Source organism: Bubalus kerabau, chromosome 22 (genome assembly GCF_029407905.1).
Source record: "Bubalus kerabau isolate K-KA32 ecotype Philippines breed swamp buffalo chromosome 22, PCC_UOA_SB_1v2, whole genome shotgun sequence".
Lineage (NCBI taxonomy): Eukaryota > Metazoa > Chordata > Mammalia > Artiodactyla > Bovidae > Bubalus > Bubalus kerabau.
Genome location: NC_073645.1, coordinates 45154440 through 45174934, shown reverse-complemented (window position 1 = coordinate 45174934; position 20495 = coordinate 45154440). Strand labels below are relative to the sequence as shown.

The window sequence follows — 20495 nt, the reverse complement described above, 5'->3', positions numbered from 1 at the left end:
AGAAGCCGCTCAGATTCTGAAAATTGGGGAATAATTGATTGGGAGTGAAGGGGAACAGCCACACCCAGAGATCCAGAATAAAAGTACAATGTGAATTCTCTGTCTCTCTCCTGACTTCTGAAAATAGTTCTTTAGAAAATGAATAAACGGGGGGTTCAGGCTTTGCGTTTACTTTCCTTGTATAAAAATAAACCCAAAAAGTCACAGCGCAATGAGAGTCTGGGGGTGTGGGGGGTGGCGGTGAGAGGATCGCACATTTTACAAAAGCTTCCAGCCGAAATATTTAACCTGGAAATGTCTCTTTCTTGCTTTCTCTTATTATAAACCGAAACCAAAAGTAAGAGGGGAAGCGCCTCAAATCCATTAGGGGTGAATTGCACGAAAATGCATTGCAAATACTTACAAAAAAACGCTACCGACTGGGGGAGGGGAGGCCGGGGCCGCGCGCCGGAGCCCCGGTTCCCGAAGGCCGCTGGACGTCTCGGCGCCCTCTGCCCGGCCCAGTCTCCTCCGGGGTCTGGGAAGAGGGCCGGGCCTCCCTCCTCCTCCCCTCTCGGGCCTCAGACAGGCCGGAGCAGCGGCACGGACGAGACCACCGGGTGCGAGTAGTACACGGGGTGCGGGAAGGTGAGCAGCGGCTGGCTGACCGGCACCGGGGCCCCCGCGGCCGCAGCCGCGGCCGCTGCGCCCTCTGCGGCCGAGTTCTCGTGGTAGAGGATGGGCACGCGCACGATGCGCTGCGCCGCGGCGTGGCTCAGGTTGGCCGCCTCCAGCTCGGCCGCCAGCTGCCGCTTCCACTTGTTGCGGCGGTTCTGGAACCAGATCTTGACCTGCGTCTCGGTGAGGTGCAGGGACGCGGCCAGGCCGGCGCGCTCCGAGCTGCTCAGGTAGCGCTTCATGTCGAAGGTGGACTCGAGCTGGAAGACCTGGCTGCGCGAGAAGACCGTGCGCGTCTTCTTCTTGCGGCACGCGGGCTTCTTCTCCGGGCTCTCGGCGCCCTTCTTCCAGTCCTCGGTGCCCGGCGTCGCTGCCGCCGCCGCCGCCGCCCCCACGCTCGCCCCGGCCGCGCCCGGCGCCGCCTCACCCTCCTTCTTGCCTTCCTCCGAATCGCTCTCCTCCAGAATGATCTCGTCCGGGCTCTTGGAGTCCAGCTCCTTGTGGTCTGGGTCGGCCTTCAGCAACGGCTCGGGGGAGTCGCGGTCGGTGCCCGAGGCGGGGGAGGAGTCTCGCAGCAGGGCCTTCTCCGAGGCTGGAGAGAGACAGACAGACGGACGCACACACACACACACACACACACACACACGCACAAGGACACAGCCTGCAGCGAGGCCTGGCGCCTGGGGGGACCGCAGGCTCACACCGCGACAGTCTCCGGGCCCCAGGCCTCGGAGGCCTCACCATTCCCGAAGGCCTCCTTCCCGGCTGGGCCAGAAGAGGGGCGCCGCGCCCAGACATCCGACCACCTTCTCCCGGGGACAGGCTGGAGCGGCCCGGAGACGGCGGCATGGCCGGTTTCTTTCTTTCCCTCAGTTCCTCCACCCGGGGCCCGCGGACAGATTCTCCTCCAGCTTAGGCACCCCCCGGGTCACTCCCTTCATCCAGACCAGGTTCCCCTTGTCCCAGCCACCTGAAGCGTCCTCCCCATTCGTGCCCGAGACCCTTTTTCCCAGGGAGCGCCATGCCCGCGCTCCAACTCCACTTCTTTTCTCACCAAGTGGGATTGGATTCCCAGGCAGCGCAACAGAGTGCGCGGGCAGGAGTTCCAAGTTAGGGGACGGAGGAAGTTGGCCAAACAAGCGCGTTTGTGGGTTGCAATGCAGGTCGGGGGGTGAGGGGGTGGTCCCAGGGCTGCGATGGGACGCAGTGCGGAAAGGCTCGTGGGGGGAAGACAACGAAAGTTCAAAGAGAGGTCGGTACCTTCAGGTCGCGGGAGGTGGCTGCCGGCGGGGGTCAGGGTGTAGGGGTACCACCAGGCCGGGGAGCGCTCCAGGTAGTGCGCGGGCAGGGCAAACCTCTGCGCCGGGATCTCAAAGCGGGGGAAAGCCAGGTCGCCCACCTGCGAGAGCGCGAAGCCCGCGGCTCCCTCCAGGGCTCCCTTGGCAGCAGCGGCCGCAGCGGCGGCGGCGGCGGCGGCTGCTGAGGCCGGAGCGAAGAGCGTCCGTGGGGGCGGCTGCGGCTTAGGGGGCGGCCGATGGTGGTCTCCGTTGAGTAGGTTCTTGATGGAGAACGGGGACTCCTTGGGCGCGGGAGGCGGGGGCGGCGGCGGTGGGGGCTGCGCGCTAGCAGTGCCGGGGGCGTCCGGCCCGGGCTCCGGCATGGTCCCCTCTCCTCCGAGTCCCCGGGAGGGAGGGAGCGGGACAGGCGGGCGGCTGGGCGAGCGGACGGGCGCCGGAAATCAGACCATAAACGGAACTCAACTACGGGGCGCAAAGTCGGGGGCCGCCCCGGGCGCAAATCCAGCGGCAGGAGGGCGGGGTGAGGGCCCGGCCGGGGCGGGCTCGCATGGGGGAGGGGTGCCGAGGGGCGGGGAGCGGCCCTGCCGCGGCACCGAGGGAGCTAGGCGGCTCGGCGGCGGCGGCTCCCGGGGAGGAGGCGGCAAGAGCAGTCCCCGGCTTGGGGCTGCGTCAATCCGGCGCCGGATGCTAATGATGAAATCAAAATGTCATCCAAGTTAAATGCGGGGAGTATACGGCGATTGGGCGCGTACAATGGCAAATGGGATTAGGCAGGCGAAGGCGCAGCCCGAGCCGGGCCCCGCAGCCGCCTGCGCCACCGCCCCCTCCTCGCCTTGCCTCAGATTTTGGCGCTTTGGCTTCGGGCTATAAGAGCCCGCCTGTTATTGGCTTTATATAGTCCAATTAGGCAGCAAATGAGGACAAGCCTATTAGCACAAAAGGATATTGGCTCCTGCTAAAAAGGCACTCGGAGCGCTCCGGCGAGCGCAGGAGGCGAGCGAGGGACGCGGAGCCGGCGGCGCCCAGGGTCGGAGCGCACTGACAGCCGCGGCGCCCGGAGCCCGCGCCTCCCTCTCCCCCCTGCAGCTCGGGGACCTGCTTCCAGCCGCCTGGCCTGCGGGAGGGGGAAGGGGTGGGCCGGGCCCGCCCGGGTCACCTCGGGGTTATCCGCGCTCGCAGCTGCCTCTTCTCCGCCCCCCAGGGGCTTGGCAGGGGCCCGCCGCCTCCACGCAGCTGGAGAGCCAAGCAGCGCCAGCCCAGGAGGCTGGACGCGACCTCCGATCTGCGGTGAACTCAGCACTTGCCTACCCTTTGGGGATCCAGCATTTTCCCTAAAGCAAGCTAAAGGCGCAGCCAAGAAGCGGGGATTTGGGTTCCCCACCCACCGTCTCGTCGACAGGAAGGGACCTGGACTCAAAGTCCTTGCACCGCGTCCGCGGTCTCAGGAATCCGCGTGGCCTTGGCCTTTGGCCTTGGGAAACCGAGGAGAGAGCCTTCCCTCGAGAGCAGGAGCGGTTGTGCGTCTCTACGCACCGGGTATGCGCGAAAAACGGCTGACGCCCGGGCGTCACTCGGCGGGGCGATGGGCACCGACGCTCTGCAGGGCGTTCCTCTAGTCTGGCCGCCGGGGCCCAAACCTTGACGATCAACTCTGAGCCCGTTGCCCAGAGAATGCACTTTCTCCCAGGAAGCCTCTCCCGCCAGCGTTTGGAGCCGCCTAACGCTTCAGTGGGGGCAGTGCGATCTGTAGGCACAACGGCGCACCTTCCTCTGCGGCGGGCTTGGCACGGCACCGCAGCGCGTCCCGACTGCCGTCAAGTCCCTGGAGAACCCTGCTGGACTTCTGAGCTGCACGGAAGGTTACTCTGCTCCATGGACTTTAAAATCAACTCTCCAAATTGCACAAGAAAGCTGGAAGGCAGGCATTTAAGACTCGAACCATCAAATAAACCAGAATTGCTTGCGGGGTCCCTGGTCAGAGAAAGGTGGGAAAGTGACTGTCACTCCCTTCCATGAGCTTCCATACACCCGAGGTCTTTTGGTGGCCCCTTCTTCTACTATCGTCCTTTTTTTTCTTTTTTCGTTAGATCTAGCCCTCTCGCCTAACTCAACGCCGCCCTGCATTGGCTGGCGCGACTGCTTTAGCCACCCAGTTGAGAAGTAGGCACGTTTTATTTTCCGATCCGGGGCTTCCCACCTTTCCCCACCAAATCTCAAAGGGCGCATTTAATGTTTCTTTCAGCAAATATTCACCTGCAGTAGTGAACCCTGTATTGATTTGCTTTGGGAACCAGGAATCATTGTAAATGGTGCTTCCATAAACAATTATTATCCTCATTATCATCCCTTCCTCGAGTTTGCACAGGGCTTTGCTGGAATATAAAATGCTATTCCATCCAAAAATCTGACTTTGGAACCAGTTACAGCTCTAAGACTTGAACATTCAGGTTTTATAGATAGAAAAATGCTCCTGGAGAGGAGACCGGGCCAAGGTCACCCAACCAGTGCAGAACACCCAGAGGTCATTTCCTTCCAAACTACAGAAATAACTGGAGGCGTCTATGTCTAAACCAGTTCAGTGGGCACCGCCCACACCGACCCGCCAGGAGGCAGAGACTATAATGGAGTGGCCCCTGCGTGTCTCTGCGCGCGCGCGCGTTGAGGGAGCGCTCCAGTCTCAGGAAGAAGCGTGCAGAACTTGGCCAAAGTTCTGACGGAAGGAGAGGTCTTTAAGCTGAAACGAGCAGGAAAGCTGCTCATCGCCCGAGAAGAAAGAAGAGTTCCGCAGACTTCGCCGAAAAGTTCTGGCTGGGGAAGTGGGCTCTTGGCTAATTGCAGCCGGGGACTAGACCCAGATGAGAAGGGGTGCAGGCTGGCGGGAGAAGAGACCGCCGGAACAGTAGACCCTGCACCCTGCGGCGCCGCTGCGGAAACCTCACTCTCTCTGGTCCCAAGTTCTCACGGTGTCTTCCCTGCCAAGGGCGCGCAGGTGCGCTGGCTGGTGTATGTGCGTATTGACCAGAAAGATGAGATGCTCGGGCGTCAGCACCCCGAGCCCATCCCCTAAATTTCAGGAATGCTGAATTTCAACAGCCAGGAGCACAGATTAAAAAAAAAAAAAAAAAAAAAGAACACTCCCCGCCCCCCCCCCCCCCCCGCCCCCCACGTCTCTTCCAGAAAGCTGGTGGATATAGGGTCCCAGACGGGAACAGAGACCTCCACTCGCCCTCTGGCGAGCGGTGTTGAGCCTCTGTTTACTTGCGCCCGCAACTCCATTCAAAGTCAGGCAAACGGCGCCCTCTATGGGACATCCTCTAAACCAAACCTGCTGGCTCCTGGTGAGAAACCACAGTCCGGGCACACAGCGTTTAAAAACACTCGCGGGCTTACTCTTCCCGGTCTTGGCTTGCGAACAAAAAAGCACTTTTTTTTTTCTTCTGAATTCCGAGACAAGCAGAGAGTGAAACACTTGCGGATCTCTGCTGATCTTTACCTGCCAATGCAGGTAAAGGGCATTGCCATGCAAATGCTCTCTCCTGTCTCTCCCCCTGCCTCCCTTCTTTCCTGACCCTGTTTTAGGGCAGATTTCATGTTCCTGCTTTTAACTAACCCCTTAGGTTCCCACCCTGTCTGCAGGCTAGATGTGAACTGCTGGAAGTGTGGAGGGCGGTGGGGCTGTCTCATTCCTCCACCCAGGACTCAGCACACAGCTGGTCAACCAGTGATGCTCAGTAACCTCTTGTTAATGCCTGAATGATTGAGTGAAAGAATGAATTCAGGTTCCATTGCAGACGATTTGCCTAGCTGATTAGGGTCCTTCAGATAGCCTGTTCATACCCCAAAGCAGTGTTTTGGGTTTTTTTTAAGGGTTTAATGAGAACCTGAAGTCTTTGGATAATGCATCTTACAAAACCTGGGTTTCCCTAGTGGCTCAGATGGTAAAGATAGTAAAGAATCTGCCTGCCATGCAGGAGACCCAGGTTTGATCCCTGGGTCAGGAAGATCCCGTGGAGAAGGGAGTGGCTACCCACTCCAGTATTATTGCCAAGACAATTCCAGAGACAGAAGAGCCTAGCGGGCTACAGTCCATGGGGTTGCAAAGAGTCGGACACGACTTCCTGGGATAGTCCACCTGCTTATCTGTGGAATGGGAAGGACTGTTTAAGGCTTCTAGCCAAGATTTCAGAGCCCCCAGGCACAGGGGCTCCCCACTGTTAACATAGCCAGGATTTGCATTGGTCCTGAGGGGGACACTTCAACTCTCCTGACCTACAGTTCCTGTAGGCAGAATAGACAAAAGCCCGCAGTTAGCCTGAGGACACTGCCCCAGGCTCCATGTGCTCTGGCCTCTTTCTTGGAAAGTTCTTTCCCTTGTGTTCCAGTGCTGCCAGGAATTCAGCCAAAGAAAGGGTCAATGACTGTGACTCTGAGAAAATGCCCAGGCCTCAGAGATGGGTCATAGCTATGCTGTGCTTGATTGTATAAAATGATATGCAATGTCCTTGGAGTGGCTAGCCCTTTCCTGAGAAGAAAATCCCATCAGTGTTGGATTCATCAAGTTCAAAAAAGATTCGTATCCTGAAAAATCCACATTCCAGAAACGATTAGAGAAAATGGGATATATGCACCATTGGAATATTATTCATCAATGAAAGGAAATACTGATGTATGCTACAATATGGATGAACCTTTGAAAGCATTATGCTAAGGGAAAGAAGCCAGACATAAAAAGAACACATATTGTATGGTTACATTTATATGAAATGTTGGCACAGCTGACAACTTCATAGAGACAATAAGTGAAAAAGTGGTTGCCTAGGGCTGGGGGGTTGAGGGCAAATGGGGAATGACTGCTAATGAGTACAAGGTTTCTGTAGGGCATGATGAAAATGGTCTAAAATTGATGTGATGATGGTTGCCCAATTCTTTGACTATACAAAATTCTCTTGAACTGTATACTTTAGATGAATGGATCATGTGATACATGAATGGTATCCCAATCAAGTTATTGTTTAAAAGTCCACCTCCCAGCCACCAGGCACAGGTACAGATTTTCCAAAGCCTCCTGTCTTGTGAGTCCCTTGGAGCTGATCCTGTGACTCACCTGGGGCTCCCTCACTTCTTCCCACTCAATTCCTGTTTCTGCTGCTGGCTGGGCAAGGAGCGAGGGACACAGGGACTTTAGGCTCTGTCTCCTGTGTGTGAGACACTCTCTTCACACACCAAGATGGGGGAGCCTTGCCCTCTCAGCCTTCAGCAGAGTCACCTGAACTGAGCCGGTTCACCGTCCCCATGGTCCATGTAGGACTGCTGTCCTGGCTGCCTCCCTTCCAGCCCGGACATCCTTGGAGTCTGTGTTCCTTATTTCTGGGCCTGAGGAATGACCCATTCTCCCAGAACCATCAGTTCTCTTCTGCCCCATGAAGGTGGCACAGAACAATTGGAAATCAGTGGAAGATTCTTCAACAGGAAGCAAGAGGATCTGATTAGGTTTAAGTTCTGGAAAGGTCACTTGAATGAGTTGACGGATTTGTCAGAGGAGGGAAGGATGGAGAGCTAGAAAGTCCAGTATCAAGGTGCTGGCTGATTTGGTGTCTAATGAGAACAAGCCTCCTGGTTTGCCAACAGCTGCCTCCTTGCCATATATATCCACATGTCATAGAGAGGTCTCATGTCTCATCTTGTTTAATATTTATTTGTTTGTTTATCTATTTTGCTGTGTGGGGTCTTAGTTGCTGCACGTAAGATCTTACAAACTCCTAGTTCCCTGACCTGGGATGGAACCCAGGCCCCCTGTATTGGGAGCTCGGAGTCTTACCCACTGGACCACCAGGGAAGTCCTTCACGTCTCATCTTCTAAGGGTACTAATCCCTTTTTGAGGGCTCCAGTCTCATGACCTACTCCCCTCCCCAGAGCCCCATCTCCAAATATGATTGTAATGGGGATTGGGCTTCCACACATGAATTTGTTGGGATCAGGGGGGACACAGTTCAGTCCATAGCAGTAAGAAAGGGAGGGTCTGGGTAGGGTCAGAGCTGAGGGTCCCACAGGAGAACCTGTGAACCGAGAACCACCCACCATCCCAGCCAAGTCTTTTTTTTTTTTTATTGGAGGATAATTGCTTTACAATATTGTGTTGGCCTCTGCCAAACATCGACATGAATCAGCCACAGGTATACATATGTCCCTTGCTAACCAAATCTTATATATGTGCTGCACTTTGAAAATCCCTTTCCCATCTCACCTCCCACACCTTCCTCATGACTCTATGATCAGACATATTTATTATTCCTTTTCAGAAAATAAAGCCAAAATATTGGTGAAAAAAAAAAAAAGAGCAACTTGCATTCCTCTTTCTCATCCAATCTGCCCAGCCTTTCCCTTGCCTGAAAACTCAGCTCAGATCCATCTGTTAGAAGTTAGTACAAGGCCCTCACAGGCAGAGTCAGGCCAGACTGAACCAAGGTCTTCACACGGGGTTCAGAGAACTCCTGAGAGGTCACGAAAGAAAGCTCTCTCCTCTTGTTGTAGGTTATTATGGGCTTGAGTGGGGAATAGGGATTCAGCTGAAGCATAGAATAAGTAGTTTAGAATTGGACAGACTGTGCTTTAGATCCCAAATCGGGGACTCATGGGCTGTGTGAATTTTGGCAAGCTATTTACCCCTAAGTCTCGGTCTCCTCGTCTGAGCTACAGTGATGACGCTGCCCACTTGTGAGGCTGAGATGAGGCTCTGAATTAGCAGTGGTCAGCGTGGTCTGTCCGCCTAGTCCATGCTCAGTAAGTGGGAGCTGATTAAAGGTTGAGGGTGGACAGAGGGCAGGAGGGAGGTGACAGGGTGTCTTGATTCAGACTGCCTTGAAAACACCGTCGTCTGCTGCCCTAATAGCTCACACATCTGGAGGCTGGAAGTCTGAGATCAGGGCTCTAGCAAGACATTTCTCTTGCCTTCTGATGCCCACCTTCTCCCCATATGATCACAGGGCATAAGGAGAGACATTCTCTGTATCTCATAAGGGCACTGCTTCCATTCAAGAGGGCTCCTTCCTCACGACCTCATCACCTCCCAGAGGCCCCACCCCCCAATCCATCACAGCTGAGGTTAGGGCTTTGACGTATGAGTTCAGGGTGGGGGTGGGGGCAGGGGTGTGGGGGGCCAGGGGGCACAAACATTCACTCGACAACTGAGGCAAAGGGCTTGAAGCCTGGCCTTGAGTCAGTCCTGGTTGTCACTGGCACCTGTGTGGTTTGACTGAGCCGTGTCGCCCCTCTAGAACTCGACTGTCTTTGTTTCCTCATCTGTAAAGTGAAGGGTTACACTAGATGGATCCAGCTCAAAGTGCTGTGATTTTGTCATGTCCTTTTCTTACTTCCCTGAAAAACTCCTGTAGATTAGATAGAATTGAAAGAGGGGCACATTCTCGCACATGCAGTTCATAATTGACCTTCCATGAGGCTGGTTCTTTCTGGAACGCCAACCTGAAGGAAGTCATCCCAGGACACGAGTTCGCCCCAATTTTCTTCTAAATAGGAGGTCCAAAAGCTCTGAAGCTTTCTCTCTGAAAGATGTGAGCATTTTCTAAAGCTCTGAAAGGGCTGTACTGATTGACCAGATAAACTGATCATCTGAAGTATGCAGGCCCCTGTGATCTGTGAGGTCTGCATGCTGACACTACCTGTGTGTGCTTTTTCTGCAACATGGGGGCGACTAGAATGCTGAAAAATGAATTTAGTTTGGCAAACATGTATCATGCAACTGCTGTATGTCAACACCCGCCCCCAAAAGGGGTGCAAGCTTGACAGATGTGGTCTCTGGCTCAGGGACCTTACCATCTAGGGCAAGAGGCAGACAGGGACCACAAAAAGAGTAAAGTCAAGTTGGAACTGGATCAGTGCTAGCACAGAGATAGAGAGAAAGCACCAGGGGAGATCTGAGCAAGTGGAGGTGAGTTCAGAAGAGAGGGCACAGGGAAGGAGGGGAAGGAACATCTGTCTTGGAAAGTCTCATGGTTATTGGGAGGGGAGGCCGATGGCTTTGAATCCAGGTCTTTAAGATGGAGATGGATTTCAGCAAGCATGGATGGGAAGGGAGGAGAGGATATTCCAGTTAGAGGGAACAGCTTGTGTGGAGACCCGGAGACTTGCACCTGCAGGGTGGGGCTGACCCAGGGCTTCCTGGTGGCTCAGTGGTAAAGGATCTACCTGCCGATGCAGGAGATGCAGGTTTGATCCCTGAGTCAGGAAGATCCCCTAGAGAAGGGAATAGCAACCCACTCCAGTATTCTTGCCTGGGAAATTCCATGGACAGAGGACCCTGGCAAGCTAGAGTCCATGGGGTCTCCAAAAGAATCAGACACAACTGAGCGCCTAAACAACTACAACAACTTTAAGATGGAGATGATTTTGGCAAGTGTGGATGGGAGGGGAGGAGAGGGTATTCCTGGTAGAGGGAACAGTTTGTGCAGGACCCAGAGACTTGCACCTGCAGGGTGGGGCTGACCCACCTGCTGTAAGTAGGGCATAGTCTGTGTGAGCAGGGGGCAGTGGGAGTAAGAGTTAGCTGTAAAGCCAGGTTGGGTCCAAGTCATGAGACTCTAAATGCCAGGCTAGGGAGTTGGGATATTCTGTGGCGGTCAGGAGCCAGAGAAAGTGCTGGAGCAAAGGCACTGTTGGATCAGAGCTGGAATTCACGGAGATACACTGACCCTCTGAGTGAGGGTGGATGGGAGCAGGGAGAGTCTCGCATCTGGGAGACCAGGCAGAAGGTTATGGCTCTAGTTGAGGGAAGAGGATATTAGGTCCAGGAACATGGCCATGGGGAGGGAAGAGAGGGGCTGGACTTGAGATTCACTGAGGAGCCAGAGCCACAGGACCTGGTAACCAATTCAGCACTGGAGTCAGGGAGAGGGAAGAGCCGAACATAGTTGAGATTCCAATATCCAGGAAGTTGATCATAAATTGCTGAATTTCCACCATTCTAAGACAGTGTCAGTCTTGAAATGCACCATCAATTTAATAACAGCTTTTTGGGCAAAAGAAAAAGCAAGAAATAGCTAACCAAAAAGTACACACACTTCCCTGGTGGTCCAGCCGTTAAGAATCTGCTTTCCAGTGAAGGGGGCATAGGTTCGATCCCTGGTCAGGGAACTAAGATCCCACGTGCTGCAGGGCAACTAAGCCCGAGCTTAGTTGGAACTATGGAAGCTCAAGCACTGCCATGAAGACCCAGCATAGCCAGAAAAAAAGTGTACACGCTAAATGTCCTTCATATCCTGATTTCAGAAATCTTAAATACAAAAGCATATATACCTTAGATGGGGGAAATACACCACTTGAGAGAACATAAGAGGAAAGCCTGATTTGAGGATGTGACAGACTGAATTGTTATTGAAAATAAGTCAGCCATTCTTGGGAATATTTCCCTTCCCACCCCACTGATGTCAAGCTTGGCCCTGGACTTGCTGTGGTTGATGAGTGTCTGTGGCTGTCCCTGGACTTCAGGCTTGGCTAATCTGATTTGCTTAGACCAGTGAGATGGTAGCAGGCATGTTGCCAGCAGAGGCTTGAAATGAGCTTGGACAGTGGACCTAAATGTTTTATACCATAGAGATGGAGAGAAGTCCCCTGGGGTAGCTACTGCCCTTTTGTCTTGGGGCTCAGACCTGGGCCCAACCCCTGGTGAGGACTAAGTCCTGTTGAACACTCAGCTTGAAGCAGAGTCACTCAGCCCAGCTGAATCTGGATCAGCCAACTCCCATAGTAATACCTGGTGATAATAAATGGTTGTTATTTTAAGTCACTGGGTTTGGGGTGGTTTGTTATGCAGCAAGAGCTGATGGATACAGATAATTCATTGATATCAATGAATTTGGGTTTATATATCTTGAGTAGGAAAAAACCAATCAGGATAAGAGAAAGCAATAAGATAGAGTCAACAGTGGTTTAGCCACAATATTCTGAGCCTGATCTATTCCAGATTAACAATAGTTCTGGGGTTTCAAACACAACACTGATCAAATGACCCAATAGTATGTCTCCCTATGTGCTGTGCTGTGCTTAGTCACTCAGTCGTGTCTGACTCTTTGCAACCCCATGGACCGAAGCCCGCCAGGCTCCTCTGTCCATGGAGATTGTCCAGGCAAGAATACTGGAGTGGGTTGCCATGCCCTCCTCCAGGGGATCTTCCCAACCCAAGCATCGAACCCAGGTCTCCTGCATTGCAGGTGGATTCTTTTCCAGCTGAGCTACCAGAGAAGCCCACGTTTCCATATATGTGCATATAAACTGTAATTTAAAGTTTTGATGCAGATGTGTTCTGTCCCAACTTACAAATGTCCCGAAACTGCCCTGATTTTTAATGTTCCCGTGTCCAATTCCACCTGGGCCCTATTTTGTCAAGCAGATCACTATGGCATGACAGCCACCATGAACCACACACTCCAATAAGATTAACGTTTCTCCAGCACTTTCTAAGTGTCAGGTTCCAGCCTGTGCCCTGGGGAGACAGATGTGAATAAGACATAAGAGGACACTGATCTCCTGGATTCACATTCTGGTGGAGAAGACAAACTAGGAAATGAGATAAATAAGATTTCAGACTTTGAAACAAATAAACCAGGATAATGGTATTTTTTTTTAAGGTTGAACATAAGAAATATTAATTCTTATAGAATTAGATTAATTCTCTTATTTGGTAATTCTAGTGTTTAGCCTCCCACAGGATTTAATTTCAACTGTATGTTTAATTTCCAGATTGCCAAACCTAGAGATTAAGCCTAGTGGTAAGGGCAAGCCTTTGGTGAAAGACTGACCTTTTTCTCCATCATTCTTTCATTAAAATGTCCTGGGTGCCTACTCTAGGGCACCTGCTGTACTAGGCATGTGTTGAATGAATTCTTATATTTCTGCAAGATCACACTTGGAAGCAGAGATTGACAAACCTGCCCCAGGACCCAAAGCCATAATGGGTGGAACTGAGATATGACTTCTGAGTAGAGTCAGCCCTCTCCATATGTGGGTTTCTGCAGCTCAACCAATCTTGGATAGAAAAATTCAGGGGGGGGGGGGGGAAAACTCCCAGAAAGTTCCAAAAAGCAAAATTTACTAAATTTTGCCATGCTTCTGTAACTATTTATAGAACAATCACATTGTGTTTACAGCTATTTCCCTAGTATTTACATTGTATTATGTGTTATAAGGAATCTAGAGATGTTTTAAAGCATTCAAAGAATATGCATACGCTATATGGAAGTTGTATATAAAGGACTTGAGCATCCTTGAATTTTGGTATCTGGGGAAGGTCCTGGAACTCCCCTGGTTACTGAGGGATGACTGTACGGCAATCTTTTTGCAAATCACAGCTACCTTCCCTTGTGCTCACAGCTTTGCGCTTTCACTCCCAAAAGGAAGTGGACCTGAATTTATTGAGGTACCTCCTTGCCTGGGAATTGTCCTTCCTTCTCCCTCCCCATTCTCTCCCCTGGTGGCTCAGACAATAAAGAATCTGCCTGCAATGCAGGATGCCTGGGTTCAATCCCTGGGTCAGAAAGCGCCCCGGAGAAGGGAATGGCACCCCACTCCAGTATTTCTGCCTGGAGGATTCTACGAAGAGAGGAGCCTGGCGGACTACAGTCCACAGGGTTGCAGAGAGTCGAACAGACTGAGCGACTAACGTTTTCACTTTCACTTGCCTTGGAATTGTCCTCCTCCCTCCCCATCCTCCACTCCCAGAGCCATGACAGTGCCCACCAATTGGAAGTGTTTGGATGTGTTTTACTAACCACTTGAATGATGAAGTGAAGGAAGTAGTTTTGGAGAGAGAAGCCCAGTAGAGAAGAGATGGCCTGATCCTGGCAACTTTCTTATCCCTCAAGAGGTCACACACACCTCTTGAGACCTGGCTGTATTTCTGTCTTTGAGCTCTGTGTATCCTTATGCTAAATTTCCCTTTTCTGCTTAGGCTTATTCTCATTTATCTGTCGATTTGGGAAGAGCTTGACTGATTCTTTCTGAAGTGTATATGACTAAAAGAACTCCCTAAAATATTTGTAGCATGGAGCCAGGAGCCAGTCCTGAGGCTAAATGCTTTATGTGTGTTATCTGACTTTCCCCCCAGGCCCTGATACAGCATACCCATAAGTATGAAGCTATCAGCTCAGGATGTCAGACCTTGCAGGTTGCCTGGGTTTGGAGGGTCATGGAGAATCTGGGCAGATGGAACCAGCAAAGGGCTCCCTGGAGCATCAAATCTCCACCAGCACCTTCCCTGTCAATCCAGCTGAGAGGCCTGAGATGATGCAGATACCTCCTGGCTGTTTTCTCTCTTAGCAAATCTTGGTTGTGACATTAGAATATCAGCACTACTCCCTCATTGCACAGGGGTTTTTTTGTCTTGTTTTGTGTTTTGTTTTTTTGGTCTATTTCTTTGGCCATACCTTGTGGCATTCAGGATCTTATTTCCTTGACCAGGGATCGAACCCATACCCCCTCCAGGGGAAGGGTGGAGTCAACCACTGGATGGCCAGGGAATTCCCATTGCATAGGTGTTTTTTATCCACTAAGGGAGAAGGCCAAAATAACTGCTCCAGGAAGCTGTGTGTGTGTCTTGGGAGGGGAGTCCCCCGGCCATGCATGAGCCTCTTGAGGCAGGAGAAGATGCAGGATTTGGCTGGGGCAGGTGTCCTGCAGTACAAGACCATGAGGTCTGCACAGAGGCGATGGCAGTGTGGCAGTGCCCAGGGCCTGGACAATCTCCCCTCTCTCCCGTGGGGACTAAGGTGAGACAGAATGCTAGAGCAAGCATCCCTTGTGTAGGGATGATCCCAGGCCCTCTGCACTTTATCTGTTGCTTCATAGCTTTCTCCTTCATCTGCCTCATAGCTCCGCTGGGTGGGCTGCATCCACCCAGCATGAGAGAAGGGTAGAAACGGCATGTCCAGGCTAAATCCTGTCCCTTCCACTTACCAGCTGTGTGAACGTGAACAAAGTGCTTGGCTGCTCTGTGCCTCCGTACCCTCATCTGTAAAATGGGGATACTATGCGTCTCTTCCTCCTGAAATTGCTGAGAGGACTGAATGAGATGATGGATGGGAAGTGCCTGCACAGACACACCCTCCTTAAATGCCAGGGGTCAGTGACAATGGAGATGGGTGTTACTGTTTGGCTGTTTTATAGGTGATGGCTTTGAGGCCAGAGAAGCCACGAGGCTTGCCAAACTGACTCAGCTATACAGCAGTTATTCTTGGACAGGTTCCCCCAGAGCAGATCCTCAGGCGAGGATTTCTTGAGTACGAAGGTGCTCCCAAGGTGCCTGGGAAGAGGACGCATAGGGAGAAGGGAAGGAAACCCAACCAGGTGCAATGTCAGGCCAAGTTCCAACCCATGGGTGCAGAGGGGTGCTCCCCAGTGACAGTTACTCCTCAGTGTCCTTGTCGGAAGCAAGGATGCCAAGCCTGTTCTGTTCCTGCTCCTCCAGGCAGTCTGGTCAAGGCTGCCCTGCGAGGGGCACAAACTCTTAGGCTTTTCCAGAAATCTGGCCATTTGGGTAAAACAGCTCCAGTAGCCCCAAGGCAGTCCTCCAAAAAAGAGTCAGGTGCTTGCTCGGATGGTAAAGAATCTGCCTGCAATGCAGGAGACCCGAGTTCAATGTCTGGGTTGGGAAGATGCCCTGGAGGAGGAAATGGCAACCTACTCCAGTATTCTTGCCTGGAGGACTCCATGGACAGAGGAGCCTGGTGGCTCCTGGGGTGGCACAGAGCCGGACACGACTGAGCTAGCACATACACACACACACACACAGGCTTGCAGCTGGAAGCGGAAGGGGTGTGGGGGTGGGGTGACACAGACTGCGTGCTCACTGGGTCTGGGCGTTTGTCTGGCGCACCAGCATCATCCTATTCAACGGTGAGAGCAGGACCCCAGCCTGTAGCTTCTGGATTTAAGTTCCCTCTGCATCAGCTCCCCCGCTCTCTGGAAGGACCTAATGCAGCCAGACAGGGTCTTTGCTGGGTGCCCCTCAGGGGCTATCAGCCGCTGCCCTGCTTTGGTGGCCACTTTGAAACAACGGAGGCTGTCCCCACTCTGAGGACAAAGGAAGGCCCTCTCCTCAGTCTGCTTTTTGTCTTTGGAAATTTGTGGCAACCGTTTCAGTTTAAACATATGACAATTAAATCGTTAAGAGTTCCGATGCCGAATTAATTACCCAGTGGGAAAAAGGATCAATTGTGTAAATATATCATTTATGTAATGAGTCTTGGCTGTGATTTAGATGTCCAGATTGGTTTTCTTCCCGCTTCTGTCCTGAAAACAAGTCTAGCCTCTGGGCCAGGGCCAAACAGCCTCTATTTAGGTCCGAATGCAGAGCATTAAGTGGTCCAAATAGACAGGTGGGGGCAGGTGATACGGGGGCTGGGGGGTGGATGGGGGAGGGCAAGATTGTGGGGAAATTGGAGCAATTTGCCAAAATGAGCCAAGTTTGTCCTATTAGTCTTCATGTCTCTGCAGAAAATTACTCTTCAGAAACAGGGAGTGGAACTTAAACATCCCCTTAAATGACCCTTCAGGCCCACTCACTTTCCACCCCCACCCCCAACACCAGACCCAGCGGTCCAACTGTGACGGCCTTTCCTGGAAAAGGAGTTGCTGTCGGGTTCCGAGGCATGGCAGACACCTCCAAACAGTTCACATTCTGGGGCTTGTCAACAGTGGCCACCCAGCGTGTAGCCTGTCTGCCCAGCCAAAGATTCCAGCCAAGGCGGCAGGCAAGCTCCTCTGGGGGTGAAGCGATCACCGCTTCGGATTCTAAAACACCACATAACTAACTGTTGAGTGCCCACTTTGTGTTATGTCCCTCCCCGACTCCCCCAGGCTCTCACCATGTTGCATTTATTCATCTTTTTTTTGGCACTGCCCATGGCCCCACAGCTGACCCCGGTGTGTCTGAGAGCAACTGCCCTGGGTCATCCAGGCTCCCAGGGCCTGCATGGAGCACAGCACCTAGGCAACCCTCAAACGTGTCTGCAGAATGTCGCCCACTCTCAGGGGGCTTGGAGTAGAGAGGGCAGTCTTCTCAGCCAGGTGCCTACCACCCCTGATCTCCCAAGGACCACCCCCCCTTCTCTGAGATACAATCCCAGGCACATGGGCCTTTCTCTAATCCCTCCTTCCTTCCCTCTTTCTTTCCCTCCCTACCTCCCTCCCTCCTTTCCTCTCTCCCTTTCTTCCCTTCCTTCCTCCCTTTCATTTGTATAGGGAATTACTCTGTTGCTACAGTAAAGAATTACATACTCAGTCATGCCTGACTCTTTATGACCCTATGGACTGTAGCCCACCAGGCTCCTCTGTCCATGGGATTCTCCAGGCAAGAATACTGGAGTGGGTGGCCATTTCCTCCTCCAGGGGAATCTTCCCCACCTAAGGACAAGTCTCCTGCGTCTTCCGCATTGGCAGGTGGATCCTTTACCACTGAGCCACCTGTGAAGCCCATTTCCAGTAAAGAGTTAGTATGGTGAAAAGCAAGCTGACTTGAGTTTCAAGCCCAGTTCTGATTCCCAGAGATGAGAGGGGGAGACCCTGGAGGGGTTGTGCAAGGCTTTTGCCTCCCTGAAACTTAGTTTCCTGATTTGAATAACAAGGCCACTAGTTTGGGATTACAGGAGCCCCAGGAGCCCTGCTCCCTGGGGGTGAAATGTATCTGAGATGCCTATTCTGCCAAGAAAGGGACAGGAAGCTCCTTCTGGATTTCGATGGAATTCTGGAAAGGGTGAAACTTGGACAGTAAATGGTCCAGGAAGCCTTGGCCTTGGGGAAAATGAGATTGAAGGGGGGCAATTATGCATCAAATGCCATGTATTTGTCAGGAATTCATTGCTTAATTGATGCTTTATTGCTCCCGCTGACACATGTGTTCGAAATGAAATTGCATCTACAGGGGAGGAAGTGAAATTTATTTCTGCTTGTATCTTATTAGGGGGAATAAAGTGTCAATTAAACAATGAAGATGATATATATTTCATGGATGATCTGAAGAAGAAATATCACTCCCTAAAATGTTATTTTACAATTTATAATTATGAAGAGCCATAGTTCACACACTTTCCACTATTTAAAAATAGCAAAAAAGGCATCATTATTAAATAATACAAGAAAACTTCACTTTTAATAGAATAGGATAAAAATCCTACCAGTAACTGTTCTGCTGAGTTACCCACTAATTAATAATAGGTACAGTGCGGGGAACCAGGGAAGTAGAACGAAAAAAGATACCTCTTTTCCTCGATCTTGAAAATGAGATGGACATGTGACTCAGGAAGCCAGAATCATAGTAGGAGCTGCTTTCTAGGCTCCTGGGTGCCAGGTTGAACTTGAGCTTGATCCTAACTCTCAAAGGAACCCTGTTTTACAGGCAAGGAAACTGAGGCTCAGAGACCTGGCCAAAGGTCACACAGCAAATATGTAGCAAATCTAGGTTCTGAACTCAGGTCAACGTGACTCCAAGGACTCTCTCTTTCCTTTCTGTCAGAATGTATTTAACAGTTGATAAGGAGAAAGTGTTCCTGAATGCAGGGATAAAGGTGAGAGAGGAAGGAGTTATGGAGCTCGAAGGCCGTCGGAAGAAAGTGGCGAGGAAGGAAATGGGAACCACAGGGAGTACAGGGAAAGAAAAGGCCACTGTGGACAGATAGCAGTTACATGCCTCTCATAAAGACTGCCTTGAGTTAAGAAATTAGCTCTGTAGCCCTACAGTTAAACCTCTACCTGCGTGATGAAAGAGACAGATTCTGTCATTGGGACGTCTGTATATCAAGTCATGTATGTTTAGTTTATTTTGCACTTATTTTTATTATCACATGGGAAGTTTAGACCTTTTCAAAATGTATATGACCTCATTATGCAATCAAAAGATGCCTATGAATAAAAAACAACAATCAGGAACATATCTTGCTGTAAATATGATTAAGAGTTATGTTATTAATATGTAAAGTATGCATCACTGCAGAAATATTTAGCCAGTACAGATATCTGGGCAAAGAATGTAATCAGCAAATCTCAGACATAATGAACTGATTAGAGGTTATACTCTCTATCAAACAAAATTAAAACAGCAATGAAATATTTTATTATTATTAAATTAACAAAACTAAGAGGAAGAGAATACTCAATGCTGCCGAGAATGAAGAGAAATATTCTTACATTACAGTTGGGGACATAAATCAGTGTAAGTTTTCCAGAAAATAGTTTGTCAGTATGATTAAGAACTTTTAAAAAGTTTGAACATTTTGCATAGCTTCCCTTTAGAATATATCCTAAAGGAATCATTATAAGGTTAAACTCAGATATATACACATAGATATATATTCCACTGTTTTTGTAATATGATCTATATATGCAAAAGCTTAAAAAAATAAAACTGAGTATAGGCAAACATACCTAAGGGCTTCCCTGTAACACAGATGGCAAAGAATCTGTGTGCCATGCAGGAGACCTGGTTTCCATCCCCAGGTTGGGAAGATCCCCTGGAGAAGGGAATGGCAACCCACTCCAGTATTCTTGCCTGGGAAAGCCCATGGACAGAGGAGCCTGGCGGACTACAGTCCACGGGGTCATGACAAGTTGGACACGACTGAGCGACTAAACACCACTACTAAACATACCTACATGTGATGAAATGTCACACAAACCATCAAAAATGGTGTTTTTGAAGTCGAATTAATGACAAGGAAAAGTTCTCATGATACAAGCTTAGTTAAAACTATTGTTCCAAGGACTTCTCTGGTGGTTCAGTGGTTAAGACACAGTACTTCCAATGCAGGGGTGCAGGTTTGATAATCCCTGGTAGGGAACCAAGATCTCACACGCCATGCAGCATGGCCAAAAACAAAGTTCAGTTCAGTCGTTCAGTCGTGTCCGACTCTTTGCGACCCCATGAATCGCAGCATGCCAGGCCTCCCTGTCCATCACCAACTCCCGGAGTTAACTCAAACTCAACGTCCATCGAGTCGGTGATGCCATCCAACCATCTCATCCTCTGGCGTCCCCTTCTCCTCCTGCCCCCAATCCCTCCCAGCATCAGAGTCTTTTCCAATGAGTCAACTCTTCGCATGAGGTGGCCAAAGTACTGGAGTTTCAGCTTTAGCATCATTCCTTCTAAAGAAATCCCAGGGCTGATCTCCTTCAGAATGGACTGGTTGGATCTCCTTGCAGTCCAAGGGACTCTCAGGAGTCTCCTCTAACACCACAGTTCAAAAGCATCAATTCTTCGGCGCTCAGCCTTCTTCACAGTCCAAATCTCACATCCATACATGACCACAGGAAAAACCATAGTTGGACTAGACAGACCTTTGTTGGCAAAGTAATATCTCTGCTTTTGAATATGCTATCTAGGTTGGTTATAAATTTCCTTCCAAGGAGTAAGCGTCTTTTAATTTAAATATGAACATTTTAAAAAGCACTGTGTGTTTCTGTGTGTATAGGAAAAGAAACTTAAAAGTTTCCCAGTACTTTTTTTAACGATGAGATGAGTCTTTGTTACTGTTGCATAA

At 50.9% G+C, this 20495-nt stretch overlaps 1 protein-coding gene across 1 annotated transcript; it reads right to left on the bottom strand.

Annotated features, from left to right (window-relative positions):
* Window positions 1–560: 560 nt before the first annotated feature.
* On the bottom strand, window positions 561–2317 carry HMX3 (H6 family homeobox 3). Its single transcript, XM_055559897.1, has 2 exons — window positions 1918–2317; window positions 561–1249 (listed from the first exon to the last, which is right to left on the bottom strand). The coding sequence occupies exons 1-2, from the start codon at window positions 2315–2317 to the stop codon at window positions 561–563; spliced, it is 1089 nt and encodes a 362-aa protein (XP_055415872.1).
* Between the last annotated feature and the right edge of the window lie 18178 nt (window positions 2318–20495).

Coding starts and splice junctions, on each gene's coding strand:
- HMX3 (XM_055559897.1), bottom strand. CDS start 2,317: ATGCCGGAGCCCGGGCCGGACGCCCCCGGCACTGCTAGCGCGCAGCCC. Junction 1,250..1,917: donor CCACCTCCCGCGACCTGAAG/GTACCGACCTCT, acceptor GTCTCTCTCCAG/CCTCGGAGAAGGCCCTGCTG.